A 25,154-nucleotide genomic window follows, 5' to 3' on the forward strand; every position below is an offset into this window, starting at 1 on the left:
TGGCTTATTACCATTACCGAAAGGAGGGGCTAGCGTGGCCACAGCCTTAGTTCCAGCCCCAAATCTGAACTCAACATATCATCTGAGGACAAAAGCTATCTTTAAGATAGCCAGAAAACAAAGAATATATAGGCTTGCAGGGCGGGGGGGGAATGAATATCTTGAATTTCACCTGGGAACAAATTTGAAGGTGAAGCTGACTATTGAGCAAGAATGGTATTTGTGAAAAATATTACTAAATAAATAATATCAGGGAGATTCAAGTGTTCCCCTGGACATTCAACAATGGACTTAGATGTAGCCATACTTCTACAAAAGAATTTTTCTACAAGATTACAGATCGAGACGTCTCAGTGGGAATTCACATACAAATTTGACACCTTTAACCTTGGCCTGGATAGAGATCTTAACTACCTGATGCATTACAAGGACAATTTCCCCACCTTTGACAGTCACAGGAATGAGACACAGCCTGTTTAATTTGCTTCATTAGCTGGCCCTACAGGTAACCTTTTTTTCCTCCCTCCCCCACAACTCCTTGCTATATAAACACTGGCCTCTCTTTTTCCTCTCCATTTTCATCTTAAGAACTGGGTTTTCACAGAATCATAGAAACACAGAATTCTAGGGCTGGAAGGGACCTCAGGAGGTCATCTAGTCCAGCCCTCTGCCTAAAGCAGGATGAATTCCAAATAAATCATCCCAGCCATCACTATGTCAAGACGGGACTTAAAAACCTCTACGGATAGAGATTTCACACCTTTCTCAGTAACACATTCCAGTGCTTTACCACCCTCCCAGTGAAATATCAGAGGTGTAGCCGAGTCAGTCTGTATTTTCAAAAACAACAAGAAGTCCTGTGGCACCCTATAGATTAACATACTTTGGAGCATAAGCTTTTGTGGGCAAAGACCTGCTTTGTCAGATGAAAAGGTTTTTCCTAATATCCAACCTATACCTCTCCCTCTGTAATGTCACTGCTCCTTGTTCTGCTGTCACCACTGAGAACAGTCTCTCCCATCCTCTTTAGAGCCCCCTTTCAGTAAGTTGAAGGCTGCTATCAAATCACCCCTCCAGTCTTCTCTTCTGCGAACTAAATAAGCCCAAATATCTCAGCCTCTCCTCATAGGTCATGTGCTCCATCTTCCTTAATCATTTTCATTGCCATTTGCTGAACCCTCTCCAATGCATTCACATCCTTTCTACACTGGGAGTGGGCAGAACTGGACACAATACTCCAGATGTGGCCTCACCAGTGTCAAGTAGAGGGGAATAATACCTTCTCTAGATCTCTTGGAAATGTTTCTTCTAATGCACCCCACTATGCCGTTAGCCTTCTTGGTTACAATGGCACACTGTTGACTCATACCCAGCCTCTCATCCACTGTAATACTCAGGTCCTTTTCTGCTGCACTGCTGCTTAGCCAGTGGGTCCCCAGCCTGTAACAGTGCTTGGAATTCTTCTCTCCTAATTGCAGGACTCTTCATTTCTCCTTGTTGAACCTCATCAAATTTCTTTTGGCCCAATCCTCCAATTTATCTAGGTCACACTGGACCCTATTCCTACCCTCCAATGTATCTACCTGACCCCCTAGCTTAGTGTGATCAGCAAATTTGCTGAGGGTGCAATCCATCCCCTCATCCAGCTCATTAATAAAGATATTGAACAATACTGGCCCTAGAACTGATTCTTGGGGTACTCCACTTGAAACCAACTGCCAACCAGACATTGAGCCATTGACCACTACCTGTTGGGCCTGTCCATCTACAGTCTATGTATCCAATCCATGCTTCCTTAACTTATGGGCAAGAATCAAAGCTTTTGATACAGTCTCCCACAACATTCTTGCCTATAAGTTAAGGAAGTATAGATTGGATACACGGACTATAAGATGGATAGAAAGATGGCTTGACATCGGGCCCAACAGGTAGTGGTCAATGGCTCAATATCTGGATGGTGGTCGGTTTCAAGTGGCATACCAAAAGGCTCAGTTCTGGGGCTGGTGTTGTTCAATATCTTTATTAATGACCTGGATGAAGGACTGGATTGCACCCTCAGCAAGTTTGCAGATGACATCAAGCTAGCGGGAGAGGCAGATATGTTGGAGGGTAGAGACAGGATCCAGAGTGACTTGGATAAATTGGAGGATTGGGCCAAAAGAAATCTGTGGAGGTTCAACAAGAAGTGTAGAGCCCTGTACTTGGGACAGAAGAATCCCAAGCATTCGTATTGGCTGGGGAGTGACTGGCTAAGCAGCAGTACAGTGGAAAGGGACCTAGGTATTACAGTGGATAAAGGATAAGAGTAAACAGTGTGCCATTGTAGCCAAGAAGGCCAACAGCATACTGGGCTGCATTAGGAAGAGCATTTCAAGCAGATCTAGAGAAGTTGTTGTTCCCCTCTATTCGGCACTGGTGAGGCCACATCTGAGGTACTGCGTTCAGTTTCAGTTCCCCCAGTATAGAAAGGATGTGGATGTGCTGGAGCAGGTTCACGGAGAGCAATGAAAACAATTAAGGGGCTGGAGCACATGATGTATGAGGAGAGGCTGAGGGATCTGAACTTGCAGAAGAGAAGACTGAGGGCGATTTAATAGCAGTCTTCAACTTCCTGTAGGGGTGCTCTAAAGAGGATGGGGAGAAACTGTTCTCAGTGGTGACAGATGGCAGAACAAGGTGTAATGATCTGAAGTTACAGCAGGAGAGGAGTAGGCTGGATATTAAGAAAAACTACTTCACCAGGAGGGTACTGGAATGCATTGCCTAGGGAGCTGGTGGAATCTCCATCCCTCGAGGTTTTTAAGTCCTGGCTTGACATAGTCATGGCTCGGATGACTTAGTTGAGGTTGATCCTGCTTTAAGCAGGGAGCTGGATTCACTGACCTTTAGGAGGTCCTTTCCACCCCATGATTCTATGATTCCCCTGATAAAAATTAAGTTCTGGAAAGAAAAACTGGGAGATTAATAATCTGATTTTGATAGAGTATGGGTAACAATTTTGGTAAAGTTTTAGATTGAAGTTACAGGACAAGTTTGTTCCTGTACAGAATACTGAAGGCAGAATCAACTATGCAAACCGGCAACTAAGTCACTGATCTTGAAGCTATAGCTGGAATTAAAAATGCCATCAGTTGCAAAAAAGGAGCAAAGAATACTCTCCGATAGTCTGAAATGGTACAGCTATTAAACTTGTCAGCACTACATTGAGATCCACCATTAGGATAATTTACCTGACCAAATGTGATAGTAACCACCTGTTTTGGAGTATCTCATGTCTGTGACTATCCAGAGGGCTTAAAGCTGTCCATTTTTGCATTCGTTGCACATGGTGCACTTTTACCAATGGCAAGAAGAGGCTGTCAAAGTAAAATAAATACTCTAAAATAGACAATATGGTGATAAATGGCTCCTCACAGCCAATAGACAAAATCTTCTCCATTTGCCTGACCTATCAGGATAGCTCTGCTGAACGATATTCTGCTGTACTTGATGAATATTCTTTGTTCAGTGGACAGGTCTACTACAGTCAAGAGCTTTTATCAACTTTGATGTCTCCCACAAAAGAGTGCCTTTGGTGAGAATTATGTTAGATGAGTACAGGGATAACAAAAATAAAAATCTGTATCTGCAGAATTTGAAATGTCTGATGTTATTTGTTCAATTTTCTCCAAATCAAATTGGGACAAAAGACACTATTCTTCTTTAAATGAAGCACTAAAATAAAAGCGCTTTCTCAATACTCCTTTGGGACTTCTGTGGATTCCATCCTTACTCAAGAACCCATCTGTACTCTGAGTATACTTTCATGAAAAAGATACCTGAAAAAAGGATGAGGAAGAGGAGGAGCGGAGTAAAAACAACATGGAACTGGACTGTAGTATCTAAAGTTGTACTACCTCTAATATCTTGTGATCTCAGGATACTTCACTCCATTCTGTAAGGAAAGAGTCAAAATGGTCCACAAATGCAGGGTGAGGAGACAGGGGAGGATGTCTCAGAAATGAAGAAGGTCCTGTTTAACCAATCACATTTGATAATTATGTGGGTGCTAATCACAACGAGCAACAGAAGAACCTGACCTCTCCATAAAGCATCTCCCACTAGCATCCTCTTTTGCTACCAATGCAAAAGAGTTCTGGCAAGAGATGGGAGGAGTTATAGCCTCTGGAAGCAAAGAGACAATGAATCTAAACTGCCCTTCTGTTATTAAGGTGGAACACTTATTCTATCCTCTTCTTGAGAGTTCCACTGGCTTATGTGCTAAATCAGGGGTGTCCAATCTTTTTTAATTGGCGGCCAAATGGCAATTTTTTGTGTGTTCCGGGGTGGCCAAACACAAAATAGGCTAACCCCCTCCCCAGCTTAAATCACTCGCAGCGCCAAACTGACCCTGAGGCCTGCAGCACCCAGCCTTGAACCCCCTGCAGTCCCAAACCATTCCTACCCCCAGCCTTAAACCCCCACATTCTGACACCCATCCCCTGCCCATCCCCAGGCTTAACTGCCTTCACAGTCCCAAACCATTCTGCTGCCAGCCCCGCACCCAAGCTGGGTCTCTGCTCCCTGTGGCTGGTGGCAGCTTGATGCTCTGGCTGCTGGAGCTCTGCTGCCAACCCCATCCAGGGCTCTCCCTCAGAGGCCAGTGGTGGCTCCACGCACCAGCCACTGAGGCTCTGTGGCAACTGGCACTGCCATGGCAACCACCCCCGTGGGCCAGATAAAAAGGCTCGGTGGGCTGGATTCTGACCCATAGGCCACCTGTTGGACACCCCATGCTAAACAATCCCTCAATATCACAGCAGAGAGCTTGCTTTAAACCTTAAAAACAGAGCAGATGACTTAAGTAATGGTGCAGAATAATGCTAGATACAATTCTTCAGGGTGTATCTAATATAGCATATGAAGCAGAGGGAATGCTTAGATATTGTGTAACCTGAACTGCAATGTCCTTCACCTCCTTTCTATGCTTTTTAAGGAAATGACCAAGCAAAAGGAGCACTCTCTTTTGGAATTCAAATCAATATTGAACAATGGCCTGATAATTGCAACACATATTCTCCATGGAGCCAAAATAAACACTAAATTCAAAATCTCTGGATTGTCTGGCATTCTCTACTAGATCAGGATAACTTGCCAAACCAGGTATCTTTACACTACCTATTAGAGACCACCACAGACCAAGTGTTAAGTACTTGAAGAAATACTGAAACCTGTGTTCTGGAGCCTGATATAAGTGGTTTGCCTTCTTGGTGTAGCATACAGATATAATGTGAGATTTTGTTGAAAAATAGGAACCGAAGGAAGGTTTCTATGGCTGTAGCTAGATGCACAAAGAAGGAGCTCAGATAGCGTGGGACTGCACAATTTCTTAAAATCTCATTTACATATAAAATGTCATCAGGGAGTGCTCATGTGGACCCTGTATGCAGAAGTCACCTGCAAAAGCAAAAGGACTACCTTCTAAAGTTAAAAAGTAACATTAAAACAACAGGAAAATCTCTCATATACTGTAACGCTGTTAACTACTAGAAATCACTGTAACAAGGTATTCATTAAGCCAAATTATTAGCAAGATGGGACATTTATAAGAATTAGTGATACATTAGACTGCTTGAAATTCTTTAAGATATATGCATTCTTGTCTGGATGGACTGATCTAAACCACAGGGAGTTAAGTCACTGATTTTAATAATGACTTAAATCAGCAAGCAGGATATTGTGATTTAAAAGAATTTATTTTAATCATATTTCGCATTTGTACTTTTAAATTATTTTCCAAATAAAGTTGATTCTTAATGGTTGATAACATCTTTTACTGGATCAATTTCTTTTGGTGAGAGCAACAAGCTTTTGAACTTACACAGAGATCTTTGGGAAGAAGCTTGCCTCTCTCACTAACAGAAGTGATTCCAATAGAAGATATCACCCTCACCCATCTTGTTTCCTTAGTATTCTGGCACCAGCACTGCTTCAACAACATTGCACACGACAGATCATTCAAGCTTTTTCCTTATGCGGCAAGCACCACTAAAAAGAAAAGCTAAAGTGTGTTCATAAAACACACACTTTGGAGCTGTTATCTACTGTTTTACAGTTTTAAAAACTTAATATCATCTTGAAGGAACGTAGCTTATTTTCAAAATCTCAATATTGTTCAACGAATAAGAGGACTTATACTTACACAACTGTACATTTCCTTTTAGGTTTTCCACCAACAGCTCAATAAAATTACCTTTTTAGCTATCAAATTTTACTGGATTACTTTTGGTATGCTCAGTACTTAGGCTATCTGACTAGTTTAATGGTTAGAATATTTACTTTGCATATATTTTCTAAGGCTGTTGTAAACTTCATTATAACTACACTAGTAGATGACTGAACAATCCATTAATATCATAAATATTTACAGACTTATTTGTTTTTGTGTGTTGAAACTGTCTTTTTTATTTAAATAGTTAAAATAAGGGACTCCTGTCAATCTTATTTCCTTCATACTTCAGCCTCTGCTTGACAACTACTATTCAATATCTATCACTCTTGGAAATTGTTTACCAATAAACTGATTTTTTCTTTGTTAAAAATCGTTCTCATATAGACTTGTTCTCATATAGAATCTGAGCTATAAATTCTAACTTGAGCTCACAATCCAGACAGAGCAGAACATGAAACAAAATTATTGTTCCAACAGTCCCTTAGCATTAACTGTCACTACAGTGGAATTTGTATTGCATTACACAGCAATTAAGATTAACAAAACCAACAAAGTGGCATTTTTTTCCCAATCAAATAAAATTATTTCACACTGGTAGATCAATGGAGAAATGTCATGCCGAAACAAAGAGCGTTACAACTAGAAATATTCTCTGAAATGTTTAAAAAACGGGCAGCTGATATACTCCCAGAAACTGTTTAAATATATTACAGAAAAATGAAGAGATTTCTCACCTGTGGCAAATGTAATTGGAGACCTTCACTTGGAATGGGCTGGTGAGATGGTGTCTGATCCAGCTGCATGTTAAATAAGCATGCAAGAGCTGACTGAGCAGCACGAGCCTTTGCAAGTTTTTTGTTTCTTCCTGAGCCTTCAAAAGTTTGACCGTCTACTGCCACTGCCATCACAAAGTTCTTAGCATGGCTTTCTCCACTTTCTGAGAGAAATTCATACTTTAACCCTGGCCGCAACTCATTAAGAATCATCACAGGGTTCTTTCCACTGGTGGATGGATATGGTGATGGTGTAGGGAGAGGGGACTGGATCAGACTACCAGTCACTGAGGAGGACGACAGACTGTAGTCTATACTGGAACTATAGGATCCATCTCCATTGGATCCCAAATAAAAGGAATTATCTGTCTGAACTGGTGTTTCAAATCCATTGAAAAGCGTGTCTGGGAAGTCTGCTTGGTCAGATGTAAAGTCTGTGTTTACAGAGAGCGTTCTCCCCATTGCTAAATGTGCTTCAGATGCATTTGGAAACTGAACAAAAGATCTCAAAGCCTTCTCAGCAGCATGAAGCTTTGCCTTCTTTTTTGTAGGGCCAGATCCCTCAAACACCTGTCCATTAACTTCAACAGCCATCACAAAAATAGGGGCATGAACTGGTCCTGTTTGGGAGAGAAGCTTGTACTGTAAACCAGGCTTAATTTCATTCAGTTGCATCAGAGCATTCTTTGGCAAAACAGGACCTGGAGTTTTCTTCCTCTTCTTAGGGCGGAACTTGGAATGTCCATTGTTGCCCTCCTCCAATGGGCGTTTTCTGCTGCTGCCACCACCACCATTGGAGAGTTGAGACCCCTCCCCGGTACTTTGCACACTGCTATCCTTTGGTGGAACGGTGTCCATGTTGCGGTTCTCCTTAACATCAGTGCTGCTTGAACCTGTGATGCCCAGAAAGAGTAACTTACAACGCCTTCGTTGCAGGATCTTGTAAATGCAAAATTTATAGATTCCTTTATCTTTGTAACTGGAAGCGATGTGTGCTTACAGATTTACATATTTGCAGGACAAACAGAAAACTCTAGTTTTAACAACCCACAAAATATCAGATGCAGGTGTGAGTGACAAATTACGTATTTGACATTTTTATTAATAATAGGATTAAAAATCTGAACCATTTTAATTTTGCCCTCAAATTATTTTTGAGACAAAAAATCTATTTTAAAATTAATTTTGTTCTGAAATATGTTCCAAGCCAAGAAAGATTTATAATTTTAATCAACATTTTGATGCTTATATTTCAAAATCCTTCCATTAATAAACTAATTAATATTTAAGATGAGTACTAGTGAGATACAGATTTTCATATTAATTCAAACCACCTCACTTTTACTTAAGCTCATGTTGTGGTTCAAGTAAGGCATCTCACATCATTTTTATTTGTTTTTAAAAGATAAATTATATAAAATCTGAGTAATGTAATTAAAAATAACAAGATTCTTTTGTAGGTTCCCTGGTTTAAGAACGTATAAGCATTGTATATACTTGCTTTTTTTCAGCTGCTTGAAACAGCTCTACTTATACATCGCTTATATAGATATTCAACTGTGTCCATTTTCACAATATTCTTCATTTACATGACTAATGTCAGGTACTGGGTACTTATCTAGAATCATTTACATTTCATCCGAGAAGTCTCCAACAAGAAATTTTTCTCCTAACCATGCTAACTTGATAATAGTCTGAATCCGCTCCCACTGAAACTAGTCAAGACTCTCCTTCTATTGACGTCAAAGGCACTTAAATTAGATTAAAAACATGCACTGCAGAATGGAATGCACCACACTCAGTGCTCATATTTATTTTTTTTTAATCAACCCTCAAGACGTAGAAGTAAAGCCTGTAAGACATACTTCATCTCTCCTCACAATTCTGTTAAAATCGTGCTTAAATTATGTTGCTCCACAAGAATTATATAAAGTTTCTGTACCATTACCTAGCAAGAAATTTTCTATTTCTGATGATCATTTACACACTGTATAAGTCTTTGCAAAATAAAAGCAAGTGCTATTATTTTAGACAGACCCCCACTTCAAAAAATCCTACTTAAGACACAGCAATCCTTTATTAGACTAGTATTAGAAAGCAAGAAGATTTTTAATACCTATTCAGGTTAAACTTGACAAATTAATCATGTTGTATGCTTGTAATTATTAATAGAACTGATTTGTTTATATGAAGCAAATTAAATGTTAATCAAGTATGTTTGAAATTACGGTGATTATATTGTACTTTGAGTTAGTTATGAGAATTGTTCCTGCTCCAGCTTTTAAATCCCACTCTTTGTTATGTGAAGAAACTGCTGCAAATAGTCTCAATTTACACTAGTCTATGTAAATTAAAATGCAATTGTAATAGTTTATAAGTTTCCAACCTTTCAGTTTTAAAGATTTCAAATATCTAGCAATATAATGCACCTCCCATAAAAAAACGATTATACAAATTAATCCAGAATTTAAACAAAACAAAGTGGAAATTTTCTTGCACTTTGATGGATTTCAAACCTTTTCTTAATTTTCCCAGAGTATAACTGGTGCGCACACACCACTTCTCCCAGTTTACAAAGCTGATGGAATAGATACTAAATTTTCATTTATAACATCCTCCAGCAAAAGCTCGATAGGTTACTCCTTTCGGTGCTCAAAAAGAATAAAAGATCAAAAGAAAGAGCCAAAGTAGAAACATACATGTTGTTAACAAACAGGTACTGGACAATAAATATTGGTACAATACTGACAGACAAAAGTAAAATAACTATTGTCGGGGAACATTCATATTCCTAAATTTGATCATTAAAAATGTGCTTTGGCAGTTTATTTTATCAGAAAACGATTTCGAAAGTAGCACCTCAAATGGTATTTTATATAGTATACATAATTACTAGCTGAACCTCTCTCGTCCAGCACCCTTGGGACGTGACCAGTGCTAGATGAGAGAATTTGCCGGATGACTGTAAGTCATTGTTTTTTAGCACATTACCAATATTTCCACTGCTTACTGGGCCCTTAGAAGACATTTAGCGGTAAATTACAGCTAAATAACGGCACAGAACACTGAGAGCCAGGACTAGTGGCTGTAAACAAACTTTTTGGGACCACAGGAAACTTGGCCACACCCATGATATATGATCATCCAGCTAACTGAAATCAGGTCGGATTACAGAGTTTGCAGGATAAGAGTGTTCTGGAGTAGAAGAGGTTCAACCTGTAGTGAGTCATAATAATTAACACATTAATTCATGAAGTTTCATTTCTTTAATATAATACTGCATTGAGGGAGTTTAAACAAAAGACAGTTACCTGTTCCATAACTGGCGTTCTTTGACATGTGCTGCTCATGTCCATTCTACAATAGGTGTGCATGTTCACCATATGCACTGGTGCCGGAGGTTTTTCCCATAGCACTACTGAAGGAGAGTGTCTCCAATGCCACCCTCCCTCCACTGGGTGCCACTCTGGCATAGTGTAAGGGGTGCTGCACACCTCCCTACTCAGCTCCTTCTTGACAGAAAACTCTCACAATGGGGAAGAAGGGGTGTGGAATGGACATGTGCATTACATCTTGAAGAGTACCAGTCACAGAACAGGTAACTGTCTCTTCTTCTCTGAGTGCTCGCTCACGTCCATTCCATAATAGGTGACTAACAGCAGGATCACCTTGGAGGTAGGCAGGATTCAAGAACAAGAAGGCTGCAGTACTGCCCTGCCAAACCCTGCATCATCTCCAGTTTGGGAGGTCATGGCATTGAGAATGGTGAATGTGTGCATGGATAACCACGTAGCCACTTTACAGATTTTTTGTACTGGAATCTTGTATTGGGTTGGGAATGCCACTGACAATACCTGCACCCTCAAGTGAACCCTCATGAAAGGTGGCAGGGAAACCCCATCCAGGTCATAGCAAGCATGGATACAGGAAGTGATCCAGTTAGATATCCACTGTTGAGCCTGACTGGCCTTTCATACATTCAGGCATGCCAACAAACAGGTAGGAAGATTTCCATGGCACATCCAACAAATGAAGACTCCTCTCATCATTGGAGGAGTGGGGCTTGGAACAGAGAATCATTAACATAATGTCCTGGTTCAGATGGAAGCCTGTCACTACCTTTGGAAGGAAATCCAGAGTGGGACAGAGCTAGACCTTGTCCTTATGAAAGGCTGTATACAGTGACTCTGAGGTCATGCCTCTAAGATCTGAAACGCACCTAGCTGTCATTACTGCCAAAAGGAAGGCTACCTTCCAGGACTAGTAACATCAGGAGTACGTGGCCAACAGCTTGAATGGCAGGCCTGTGAACCTAGATAGGAATAGGTTCAGATCCCGAGGTGGAACCGGGGTTCTGACGTGGGGGAAAAAAGACATTCCAGCGCCTTAAGTAACTTAGTCATCATGCCATGGGAAAATATCGTGTGTCCCTGCACCAGGGGATGAAAACACAGAAGTGACCACCAGATGAACCTTGAGTGAAGAGCAAGCCAACCCAGACCTTAAGGTGAAGCAGGTAATCCAGAATCAACTGGATTGCCGCCTCCACTGGGGAGATGCTGCAGTCCATTGTCCACACAAATCTTGACCACTTAGCTACATAGCTTTGTCATGTCAAGTGTCTCCTACTCTCGAGGAGGACATGGTAGACACCCTCCAAGCAGGCCTGCTCCAGTGAGTTCAACCATGCAGCATTCATGCTGTGAAGTGTAGGGACACAAGGTGGGGATGAAGGAGATGGCTGCGGTCCTGCAACAGAAGGTCTGTATGGTACGGCAGCAGTCATGGAAGGAGCACTGCTAGACTGAACATCGTCCCAAACCAGTGCTGCTATGCTCATAGTGGAGCTATGACGACTCAGACCCTGTTACTCAATGTTTTGGGTGACCTTACTGATGAACAAGAATGGGAGGAATGCATAAAGCAGGCCTTCCATCTAAGACAGGAGAAAGGCATCTGACAGGGAGCATGCACCCAAGCCCCCACAAGGAGCAGAAGAGGGGGCAACAGCTGTTCTGCCTAGTGTCAAACAGGTCTGCCTAGGGAGCACCCCACTTCTGGAAGAATGGGTGGACCACTTCCATGTGCAACATCCACTCATGATGAGAAAAGAAGTCCCAGCTTAAGCAATTTGCCCAGAAGCTGGTCCCAATCGATGTCATGCATGACACAGAAGTCCCATTGTGCAAGGGCTTCCTGGAAAACAGCTGCAGAGTGGCCTTCACCTTGCCTGTTGATATAGACCATGGAGGCCACATTGCCCATGTGGACTCTAACCACTCTGCCTGTGAGACTGAGGCAGAATGCTTCAGAGGTGAAATGTACCACTCTGAGCACCCTGATGGTGATGTAAAGTCTCATCTCTTCTGGGGACCACATGCCTTGGGTCTTGGTAACCCCCAGCTGGGCCCCCCCCAGCCAAGGTCCATTGTGTCTGAAATAAGCTCAATCATGGGAAGGCAGCTCTGGAAAAAGATTCCAAGTAACACATTTTCTGGAACCATCCACCACAGGACGGAGGACAGGATCATGAGGCCTTTGTCCAAATGGGTCTTGGCTTGCAAGAAGACTGAAGCCAGACATATCTGCAATGGGTGCATGTAGAGTCTGGCATGTCAAACAACATAAGTACAAGCCACCATGTACTCCAAGAAGCATAGGCTCATTCTGGCTGTAGTTATTGGAAACCAAGAAACATTCATGATGAGAGCCCCTGGAGTCTGGAACCTGTTGCAGGGGAGGGAGGCTCTCTTGGTCTCGGCCTCCAGTACCACTCCTACGAACTTTGTTTTCTTAACTAGAATGAATGTAGACTTTTTCTCCTTCATTTAGACACCTATGCTAGGTAAAAGCATGACAGACAGTTGGAGAAGGGGACCAGGCCTGGATCTGGAGAACAGACTGGCAGGGCATCCCCATGCATCCCATCAAAATGAGCGCTTGCTAGCCTGTCTAGCCTTGGATGAACTCGGCTGGTGTGAAGATTGAAGCTACCAGGAGAACTGCTTCTTATATGGCTTAAACTGCCTTTGCAAAGACTCCTGGAGGGGTTGGCCCCCTTGGGTAGGAATCTACTGAGGCTTAAATTTGGTGTGGAAGGGAGTGGGACAAGTATTTTTAGCTTGGCCTAGGAGCCTTTTAGGCAATGGAGCTTAACAGGACCTTCCTATTGAAGAATAGATCTGGCACTGAGTTGTGTGCCTCCAAGGATAAGCCCAGTAAGAGAAGCCATGACACCATGGTTTGGGTAGCTGTGTCTGCTACACTGGAAGGTAGCTGAAGGGCCACCCTGGCTGCTTGCGTCTCCTACTCCAGAAGACCTTTAAAAGTTCTAACTTGGACATGTTTGCTACAAGTTAAAATTGTACGTCTCCAGGAGAGCCTGATGGTTCATGACACAGATGAAAACTAGAGGATGAATAAACTTTTCTTCTGAACAAGTCTAGTCTCCTAGAATATTTATTCTTGGGGGAAGAAGGAAATGGGTTACTGCAGCCTCTCCTGATTCTCATTGCTTACCTTATCAACGAGTTGAGGGCTGGACAGGAATTAAGGTATTTAGGGCTATGGCTACACTAACGAGTTTTGCTGACAAATCCCCAGTTTTGTCGTCAAAACTGGAACGTCCACATGCAAACTGTGTTTTGTTGACACTGTATTGACAAAAGTCAGCACTTTCACTGACAACCTTCTGCATCTCCCAGATGAGGAAGAGTGCATTTTGGCGACAGATGCTGTCGACAAAAACATTGCATGGATGCTTTGGGGGGAGGGGGTCTTCTCTTGACAGACAGGGCATCCAGAATAATGGACAGCTCTGTATGCTGTGCTTCCGGGTGCCTGTTTCATCGAGACAGCAGCTGGCAGTCCAGCCACTCTGTCAACAAAGTGGAGCGCTCGTCCGATTGGCTTTTGTGTGTGGCTGCATTCTATTGATAGACATTTTGTCAAGAAATCTCTTCCGACAGTGACTTCTGTTGATGGATAGCTATAGCGTAACCATAGCCCATGACCTTTAGATGATATAAAATATTTGTGCTCAGAGATAAGGCTTAGGGGGGACAAAGTTTGCCACAGAGCTTGAGATGTGGGCCACTCAATCTTCATGGGGCAGTGCCACTCTGTGGCCAAGACTATGTTAAACACGCTATCAGAGAGTCTTCTAGCTCCTCTGCCTTTAAATCCAAGTTGTGAGCCACCTTTTTTAGTGGACTGGGGGCTGCATGCCTGGCCAAGACTCTGGCAACCAACTGGCTCATTTAAGATGGGTGGGCAAGGCTCCAGGGAAGCCACTGATACCATGGGGCAAGTTGCCATGGCACTGGTTTAGTGCTGAGGAACCCACTGAAGGGGGACTGTTCCTGTGGAGTTCCTCAGTGAAGGACTAGCATCCTTACCTCCACTCAGAAATCATGAAACTGGGGATGTGCATCAAGAGCAGTGCCAATCCTGGGAACATGAGTTTGGGGTCAAGGACCTGGATTCCCCCCAAGTTTTCCTGCTCCCTGGATCTTCTTTGTGCAGTGCATCTGTGGCAGCCTGCTGCTGGCGATCAATGTCTAGTGCTTCTGGAGCCATGCCAGGAATACAACCTGGAGGTCGACTCCAAGCACAAACAGTGCTGATATCTAGGGGTGCCCAAGAAGAGGGGTGTCCTTTAGAGAGTCCACATCACTTATATGGACAGTGCTTGGGTGTGAGGGATCCTCAGTAACGGAATTCTGCTTGGAGTATGGAGTGTATGCCTCTGAGAGTCTGTATTTCCAAACCGGTGAGCTGCATCAAGAATCCCTCTAACTTGGGACACAGCCGGAGAGCCTGAGGGTGGTTAACGGGGTCTGCCTGTCTCTAGCAGGATCATTATGATTGCCAGTCAGTGAAAGGAACTTGAACCCTTCCCTCTCTGGAGTTCAGTGAGGACATGGAAGGTATGCTGCCATATCTAGTTGGGACACCCCTAGAACGTGGAGTCTAAGTCCTGAGATGTCAGTACTAGCAAAAACACTACCTCCCATGGAGCCTGCAGGGCCTCCAGCATGGAGAACACCTGAATATGCCACAGAGCTCCAATGTTTGGAAACAGCTAGTGGGCCAGCTAGTCAATGGTGCTGATTGGGTGCCACAGGTTGGACCTTTGGTCCAGATGCCGACTCTGAGCTGCTTGCTGGTGTCAGAGTTAGAGCCAGTACTAGCAGGAGTGCTCTAAGTTGAATGCTGCACTCCTTCTTAGTCCTTAGTTGAAGACCTTACAGATTTTACACGTCACTGCTGTAAGCCTTACTGAGGCAATGCGGACAGCTTCAATGTGGGTCATTGACTAGCACAAAAAATGTTCAGTATTTGCAAGGTTGAACTCTGAAAAATAGGCAGGTTCTGGTTGGGGCAAAACCTGTAAGGGGGTCAAGTAAACCAGCTACACTATGGGTAAACTAACCACAAAAAACTTATAACAGGGATAAGCCACAGCCAAACACTGAAGCAGAACTGTGCTGACACACCTTCAGTGGTGGCAAGAAGGAGCTGAGCGTAGTCCAGCTCAGTGCCCCTTATATTGTGCTAGAGTGGCACCCAGGTGTGTGTGTGGGAGCCACAGCAGGCATTCTCCAATGAGTACTGTTCAGGGAAAAACTTCTGACACCACTGCACTTGGCGAGCATTGCAGAAAGGACATGAGCAAGCACTTGAACATCAAAATTTAATAAAACTCTAGTAAACAAATGGTGAATTTCTTAGTGGAGCTGTGATTCTTTGAAAACAAAAAAGCAGTTGAGTAGCATTTTAAAGACTAACAAAATAATTTATTAGGCGATGAGCTTTCATGGGACAGACCCACTTCTTCATTCTTTGAAAATTGTATCTTCTCTAGAACCACATTTTTGAATCACTTAGTCTGTACTGTGTCACCAGGAGTTTGCTATTAAATGGTATTTCTTGTAAATTAAAAGGAAATAATTAGTTATAATACCATATCATAACCTCCATCTATGTACTTTTCATTAAGAGTTCTAATACAGTAGCAATAACAAAAGACCACCTCCTGGAGTAAGCTGTGATGCATATTGTGGATCTAATCAACTTTGATACTGCAACAAAACTTTTAGAATTATGTGCACCTTGGGAATGGAGGCTGTTTGTAACTCAGAAATGTTTTGTAACTCAGAACAAGATGTTATGGACTTCAGCCACAGTGGAGATGAGGGAGTAGCCACAAGGTGGTAGGGACAGACTGCGGGCAGGGCTGATGAAGTTTCTGACCCTCATGACTCCAGAGTTGGGGGGGCAGTTCCAGGCTTTTGCCATGAGGGGGCATCAGAATTCAGGACTTCAAAATGGCGTGGTGGTGGTGGAGATGCTGGGGTTGGGGATTCAGCCCTGTAGCTCCACTTCTGGCTGCTTCCCAAGGGAGGACACCAGGGCTTGGGACTCTCCAAGGCTCTGTTCCTGGTTTCAGCAAGAGGTGTATGTGCCAAGGCTTGTGGCTTTAGTTAAAGGGGGACAGCTACGGCTGAAACTGGCACTGCCCTCAGCTAAATCCCTGAGTTGTGTTGCCTCCCCACAGGGCGAAGCCCTGAGCTCCAGTCCTCCCGCCATTCTAAATCACTAAGCCCCACTGCTCCTGAGGAACAGAAGCCCTGGCTCCAACCCCTCACCCTGTGGCTGAGGATAGGTTCATGAATGGCTGTTAGCCAGAAAGGGCTAGAATGGTGTTCCTGACCTGTGTCAGGAGGAGAGAATGGGCAACAGAGGATGGATCACTTGACTACCTGTTCTATTAATTTCCTCTGGGGCACCTGGCATTGGCGACTGTTGATAGACACGAGACTGGCCAGATGATCTTTGGTCTGACTCTATAGGACCATACTTATGTTCTTATGTAAAGAAGGCGTCACTATCTGACCTATTGGAACATGGCACTGAGCAAAATGAATACTTTTTTAAAAGTCAGCGTCCATGTTGGGCAGGTGAATGCATGTCTACTTCAACCTCTCCTTGGTGAAGATGCTTACTACTCCTCTGGTCACTTATTAAATTAAGCACTAGGGCTAAGATTTTCAAAAAGTCTGGGAAATTGTAAGAATTTTGTGAGATTTTTGCGGAGAATTCAAATAATTTTTTATATTTTGATATTGTTGCAGGATTACCTTGTTTTATACTAAGATAAATTATGGATCTTTTTGATTTATCTGAACATTTTTAAAAGACTGCCAAGGAAACGCATAACTGGATGGACACTGTGCTCTAGTAAAAAAGTCAAATCAATAAATAAATTATAACTGTTTCCTCTGTTTCTGTTGTTGTGCCACCTTTTCTGCATTTTCAACACATACAAGAACAAAGGCACTTTACCCTGTACCAAAGTGGGTCTTTGCCCACAAAAGCTTACACTCCAAATTATCTGTTAGTCTATAAGGTGCCACAGGACTTCTTGTTATTTTTAAAGACAGACTAGCTCAGATACCTCTCTGATACTTTACCCACTGTCACCTAAAATTCCAACAAGTGATTTCATTCATTTCCCTTGTGTTTTAGGGAAAAAATAATCATTACATTAAAATGTTTCAGTCAATTTGATGTGACTTTTAGTCTATGCAGCTAAAATACAGATCATAGTTGGAGGCTATGATACTGCACATGTCCAGCTTCTTCATCCATCAAGATTCTCCTAAAAAGTCATGCCACAAAAACTTCAACAGCTAACTTATGACTTTACATACTGCACCTCCATGTGAGTTAAGAATTCAGAAAGAGAGCAGAACCAATAGTAGCAGAATTCAAACATAGATGAGGTGATATTTTTCTTAATTTAAAGGTTATATTACCAAATTTATTCAGAAGAACTTAATCCTGCTTAATACAATCGGTTCTCCATGCATGTGCACATTAAGGAAACATACAACTGCACAAAGACTCCTCTGTATCATATACAACATCATCATCCAGTTGTAACAGACTGTATTTAGTTTCGCTTACACTGCCTTGCGTAAAGACTCATTCATTGTTCTGGGTGCAGTGATATTTTTATACGACAAGATTAAAAGCTTATTGCATTAAACTGAGTTCTCTTTTAATCGCAAACGGTGTTCGTATAGTAAATAGGTTGAATAAGGTAATGCACAGAACATCAGTATAAAAATAACATTTTCCTGACAACAAAAAGCAATTTTTATTTATATTCAGGCATAGTTAGAATATACCTATTTAATTATGTAGTATTTTTCTTTAAATCACTTAAATCTAACAATTACATCGCTTACGTCATTTAGTCCTTATTATGGGAGTGTGTTTTGTTAAGTTGTTGATCTAGCTCTCACCATAGCCTCCAGAGCACTGGCAAGGCTTATTAATAATAATAATAGTAATAATAATAATAATAATAATAAAAAAAAAAGACAAACCCAGCAGGAATGTGTCACAGCCTCCCCAGTTCCAAGGCAATATGGGTATATGCATATTTATCTCCACTTACTGAAACTATTTTCCAAGAAATTTCACAAACTTCAAACTCATGGGATTCTATTAGTTCATACATCAGTGGAAAGGCAGTGTCATGTCTGCCATTTCCTATTTGTGCTGTTTGAACGAATTTTTGAGCAATTGATCATTTTGTTGTTTTAAAATGTCTAGTTGATTCAGTTGTCTTTTCCACTTTTTTCTTTTCAAGAAAACGTTCTTAACTGGCAGGAAACACAGGCCAACCCAAGCTAATATTTTAGTTAAAGAAACAAAGCACAGCAGAATGAATTTTAATAAAATGAAGTCATTTTACAACAGCTTAACTTATTGATTTCCCAATAAAAATGCACTGCAACTTTCCCATGTAAAATTGTATCTTTCCCATACAAGGCCTTGCCGTAGTTAGGATGTCATTACCTTTGCCAAATAAGCGTATGATTTATGTTAACTTTACAATTCAAGGACAGAATAAGGAAATGCTTATTTTTTAACAAGAGTATACAGTTTACAATAAAGCCTAGGAGATTTTCATGCACAGTACTTCAAGAGCAACACATACACAGTACTTCATTATTGTTCACAGAAAATAAGGAAACTTAAAATACCAAATACCATTAAAATGAGAACTGCATAATAATGTGATTTCTGTATTTCTTTCTACAGATAATTAGGTCTCAATTCTGCACAAAGCTGAGTACTTTCACACCAATTCAACAATGAATTTAGACGTGTTTAACTTTAAGCTCTTGAAAAGTTCCACTGAAGCTAAGGGACAACTCACATTAAAAGCTAAACACATGCTTAAACACTTTGTGGGATCTGGACTAAAGCAAGACTGAATCTTTACTGAGAACAATCTTCTACTCTAGCTAGAGACCAGGGCACTGTTTAATTTTCTCTCTTTTATACCTCCATTATTTATCTGCTTATACATTCCCTCTTTTTGTGTTCAAACACATATTATATCTTTATTTTCCCACACCACATGCGCACTCCATTCTCTTGTACCCCATGTCCTCAGAATTATTACCCCTCTCCATAATTTCCTGAACTCTCTTTCTGGCCCCATTTCCATAGATTTCCCCTCCCCCAGGTAATACCCCAGAAGTTATTGCCTCTGTTTCATTCAAATTTCTTTCCATCTAGTGGCTGTTGATACACTGGCCAGCTATCAGCACATTTCTGGTGAACAAAGGTGCTGATCTTTAGGGAAGATAAAAATCTATATTCAGCCTATAATATAGCTGGAATATTGTAGGAGGCAGGATCTCCTTTCCTTACAGTAACACAGATCTCAAATGAATTTAAAACGGCTCTGTAATCTCTACTTCCGGTTCTTCTAACGAATGGTTTGGGACAACTAGAAATGTTTTGATAAGAAGCAGTATGCTACACAGGATGCAGGCATACACTTTGCATCCATACAGTATACCAGTATTTCCTCAGTTGAAGGTCTAGATATATTAAATAATCACTACTTCACTGCAGGTTCAAAGAAAAAACCGGCTAAGAGGAAACATGTTTTGAAATACAAGCAACATGATGATTAGAGCACATGGTATGAAAATAGAAATTACATGAAGGGTAACAGGATTGTGTGTTAATCAGATGTATTTGAAAGCTTTCCCAGTATGAAAATCCTTTTTTAATGAACACATGTATAAAGTGAACTGCGCACACACAGTATTCACATCTTTTCTGTATGCCCATCCAGCTCCAAGGAAAATGGGTCTTGCAGAAAGGAATAGGTGCTGTAACTAGGGGTGTGGCAGGTGATACAGCACACCCCCACCCCCGACTTGAAGTGGTTTCAATTATACAAAAGTTTACTGTTTGTTTCAGTGGCACTCAGCATCCCCACTATAAAATTTATTACAGCACCCCTGCAGACAGAGCTCTTTTGTTTATTATGTATGTTTATACATCTTACTCATATTTTCTTCATCATCTATTTCCATTGTGAAGCACTTTTGCTGATTTCTTGACTGGCGCAGACAGCTTCTATCTGAAAGACAGAGATTAAGTGTTTTAAGCTTCTATCACGTAAAACACAGCCCTCAACATGGTGAAGGTATGGAACTAGGACCCACAAGCCAGCGGTCGTCTCCCTGGTTCTCTCACAGAAGTTCATGTACAATCACGGACAACTCTTTAACCCTCCATGTCTTTCCCACACAGAAGGATAATATTGCTTCTCTAGCTCAAAGGTGTAGAGATGTTAAGTAAATGTTTATACACATCTTTACATTTTCAGGTGGCTGACTGTCTAGATACTGTTTTTAATCTGCTGTACTTCACCTGACTCATGCTTACAAGATACAAACTATGCACTCTCACTGGAAAATGTGATCATTTCCTTGTCTATTGTACCAACTGACTGATTGAAATGCGACAAGGTCACAGAACAGCAATTCTGGAACTGATTCAGAGGAAGGATGCTCTCCCTCCAGCAAGCCAGAGGAAAAGCGACAAAGTCAAAATACCGACGACTTGATGTTGCAAGTAACATCAAGAAAATCCAGGCAATTCTTTTGAAGGGTAGAGCAGGTACTACAGGTCTTGGAAAGAGGCATTTTTGTGGTACAGGCAGGCTTTGGTTAGACACTTGTATCCATAATCCTTCTAGAAACTGTGCTGCTGAATGGCGACAAAGACAGCTACATTACAAGGTCCTGTGTCTTCTCTACATGTGAGCTGCCTGAACTTCTTGGTGTGACTCTAAGACCTGAAGCTACATTACAAGAATAATTATCTGGATTTTCATAAGCTCTCAGCACCTATTTATTTTGTTTACACACATCTTTACATTTTCAGGTGGCAGATTGTCTAAATGTGCATATTGTTTTTCTATCTTTTGTACTTTGCTCGATTCATTGCCTAAGCAACGTGTGCCCAGGTCTCTGAAAATCAGGCCAGGCTATGAAAGTCTATAGACATCACATTACAACAGAAGACAAGATCATTACAGTACTGCGACTTTAAATCTTTACAATCCATGGTATCTTCTCTTTGACGATCTTAAATGGAGTTACGAAGGGCGCAATCCATAGTCTACGCAGGCTGAAAGATGCCTTGGATCTTCTCTTTGCTTTCAGGTACCTATTTATTCTTTTAAAAAAAAAAAAACCAATTCAGCACAAGACCCCTTCTTCTCAGCACATCCCCACAGTTGGGCCCAGGTCAGGAGCAGAGGAGGTGGGCTGCTACCACTTCCCCAGCAGGATTTTCTCACAGACAGAGATCCTGAATGGAATCAACCAGCATAAGAAGCATCTCTGTAGCACTCTCTCAGCTTCCTGGCCAGGCCTGGCTGCTGTGGGGCAGAGGGCTGAGCAAGCTGGAAGTGCCAGGGATAGTGTAAAGAGCAGCAGCAGAAGGCTTGAGCACCTCTCTCCGGCAGACCACACGCTGCAGGGGCACTTGGAGAAATCAGGGGGCAAGAGACACGTTCCCCCCGCACATACCCCACCTTACACGTCACCTCTGGGAAGTGGACTGGACTGAATAAGTCAAGGATATGAATATGGAAGAGGTTTGGAATTACTTTAGATCAAAGTTTCATCCTAAGCATTGAAAAAAAAATTTACAAAGAAGGGTTGCAGACCAGACTGGATGAAAAGAATCTCAAACAAGTTACCAAGAAAAGGCAGAAAGCTAACAAGGAACAGAAAATGGGAAGGATCAGAAAGAAAAAGCTCTCTCTTGGTGGTCAGAAAGTGTCAGGGAAAAGAAAAAGAGGTGCCAAAACTCAAATGGCGTTGAGCTTCCCAAAGGCATTTAAAACCAACAATAAAAGGTTCTCTAGGCACATAAATAAAAAAAGGAAGGAAGACAACTAAATACTAAGGATCAAGTAGAGATTTAAGATAATGTAGGAATGGCCCAACACTGAACCAAGTATTAAACAAGGGTAATGAGGAGCCAAGGGGTAGTGATAGGCTGGCTAATCAACACAACAATATGCAAGTAGAAATTCCACACAAGGGGGAAGTCACAGTCTTAGTAGTAGAGAACAACAAAGTCTTGTGGCACCTTATAAACTAACAGATATTTTGGAGCATAAGCTTTTGTGGGCAAAGACCCGCTTCATCAGATGCATGGGGGGGGTGTTTCAGAGGGGTATTTAAAGAGCGGGGTCCTAGTAAGAGGGAGGGCCAGAGCTGACAAGGTCTATTCAGCAAGGTGGAAATGGCCCAGTATTAACAGTACTTATCAAAAGAGGAAAAAACAAGTCAGATCAGACAGGGGGATGTGAGCCTTTGTCTCTCCTTCTTGTTGTTCTTGAAGATGCTGTTCATCCAATATTGAATCTCCATCACTGGAGATATTTAAGAAGGGGTTAGATAGATGCCTTTCAGGGATGGTCTAGAAAGTGCTTGGTCCTGCCATGAAGGCAGGGGGCTGGACTCGATGGCCTCTCGAGGTCCCTTCCAGTCCTACTCTTCTATGCTTCTATGAATGTCAATGCCCTGCAGTAGATTGCTTGAATTAATGTTTTCACAGCTGCTAAGGAAACAGAGAAGAGTGGGGGTGCCAGTACATAGGTTTGTTTCACACCAATTTGGATGACAAGGGCTCAGAGGTAGAATCAGTGCACAGGATAGAGACAGTCATCTGATCATGAGAGGTATATTAGAATGGTGAGAAATTTGCTTGGAGCTTCACATGGTAGACAAAGTTGAAGACTTTGTTTAGATCAATAAAGGCCATATGCAGCTTCTGGGGGTGTTCTCGACATTTTTCCCTGGCTGCGTATGGGTGCAAAAAAACATGGGTGGTGCCTTGTGATGGTGTGAAGTTGCACTGCAACTCAGGAAGTACTCCCTCCACAAGATCAGTGTAGTTTCAGAGAGGTACCTGCATTAGTCTGCTGCTTCACAAAACACAAGCAGTCCTGTAGCACCTTAACAACTAACATATTTATTAAGTAATGAACTTATGGGTAAGACCCACTTGGCAATTCTTAAGATTTTAGGAAGAATCTTCCCAGCAAGGGAGAGGAGGGCAATGTCTGAATAGCTGGCACAGTTTGCTCCATCTCCCTTGTTGAAAATGATGGTGACAGCATCACATAAGTCAGTAGGGATTTGTGTTTTATGCTCCCTTGGTAATGTAAGACAGCCACTCAAATGAAAACTGTAATATCTCAAACAATCCAGGACAACTACAACAATGCCAAAATTTTACTTCAGACATGACATGTTTTAGCTTTCTAGCTTACGTTTAAATCTCTCTCAAACATAGCATGTGTACATAGCAGTTTTCTGAAATATGCGATAGTATGGGTTAACATTCCAGATGAAACAACCAGTGCTTTTTTTTTTTTTTTTTTAAAAACACACACACACAAACATTTTAAAAAATGTACACCCACGAATCCTGGAATTTAAAAAGCAATTCAACATATAGTTTGCCATTTTACCACCTATACAAATTGCTATATTATTTTCTGTATATTAAAAAATCATATTAAGGACAATAGCTACATACTAAACCGAACATGCTGTTAAGAGTATTTGCACCTTTCACATCATAGGTTTCATCACAAGAGAAAAGTAACTTGGTGTGTGGTCAGATCAGAGATTATATTTGGCCATCATTTGGGACTAACAGAATATAAAATACACCTTTAGCTAGCCAACAGAGAAAGCATGATGTAGATTAATTGTATGCCTCTAAAAATAAAATTAAATGGAGGAAAAGGAAAAATACTGCTATTCAGTAAGCTGCTCTAGTAATAAAACTCACTTATTCTCATATTCATGGATGCCGATGCTGAGTGCCAGCTATTCTCTTGCACTACCTCCACTATAAAATGTTCGTGATAGCTCTACTATATGTTCCCTAGTCTCAAAATGCATCTCTGCTCACATAACACATTATTTCACTTTCACTCTCTGCCCTAAGCTGGAGAAGACAGAAAGCAATTCACAGAGAATTCTGGATTAGGGAGGGAAGGAAGAAAAGGGACAGGAAGTACAGAGCCAAAATACTCTTTTCTGTATCAGATAAAATGGGTAGTTACAGCAAATTCTTTCAAAACCAGCAGACCCAGGAACGGAAAGTTGCCAGATGTTCAAATATTCCAGATAATAGAGAGGTATTCATAGCAATGCATAACACTAAAGAAAAACAAGATTAGATATTAAGAAACAAATAAAAATGAATGCAGAGTACTTCATTTACCAACAACAGTAATATTGTACATTGTAAACTTATATTTTATTTGCTGTAATTATATGTATTTATTTTCACTATACTGTATTTATGTATCCATTCCAAGTTGGGTGCGCTGGCACATGCTCAGTTGCTGGAAGCTTTTTTCCATAGCCGGTAGCCATAGAGTCAGTGCAGCACCCCCTGGAGTGGCATCTGTATGACAACCCATATATGCTCCACCCACCCCGCCTCCCACTCAGTTAATTCTTGCCAGCTACTCTGATAGTGGGGAAGGCAGGAGGGTTTTGGAATGGACATGAGCAACACATCTTGGAGAACACCAGTTACAAAGCAAGTAACTTCTTTGCATGATTGCTTATGTGCATTCCACGTTGGGTGAACACAAGCCAGTGTCTAGGAAGCAGGGTTGGAGCCCCAAAAAGAATGCAGGACAGCCCTGCCCACCACAGCGTCCTCCCATAAATGCTGTGTTAAAGCGTAATATGCTGTAAACATATGAATTCAGGACCAGGTGGTTACCCTACAGATGTCCTGGA

General features: G+C 41.6%; 1 protein-coding gene across 5 annotated transcripts in view; it reads right to left on the reverse strand.

Moving 5' to 3' along the window:
* The window catches only part of ADARB1 (adenosine deaminase RNA specific B1), a 126,666-nt gene that overhangs the window by 62,975 nt on the left and 38,537 nt on the right, over positions 1-25,154 (reverse strand). For 3 of the 5 annotated variants that reach the window (XM_075001491.1, XM_075001489.1, XM_075001494.1), the window contains 2 exons: positions 20,369-20,443; positions 6,946-7,877 (listed from right to left, as the gene is read on the reverse strand). In XM_075001491.1, coding sequence (XP_074857592.1) covers positions 6,946-7,877; positions 20,369-20,396 — 960 coding nt within the window. In that variant the 5' untranslated portion in view covers positions 20,397-20,443. Of the gene's footprint in view, positions 1-6,945; positions 7,924-20,367; positions 20,444-25,154 lie in introns of those variants that run through there. The other 2 variants (XM_075001493.1, XM_075001492.1) reach the window with 2 other exon arrangements.

Source organism: Carettochelys insculpta, chromosome 8 (genome assembly GCF_033958435.1).
Source record: "Carettochelys insculpta isolate YL-2023 chromosome 8, ASM3395843v1, whole genome shotgun sequence".
Lineage (NCBI taxonomy): Eukaryota > Metazoa > Chordata > Testudines > Carettochelyidae > Carettochelys > Carettochelys insculpta.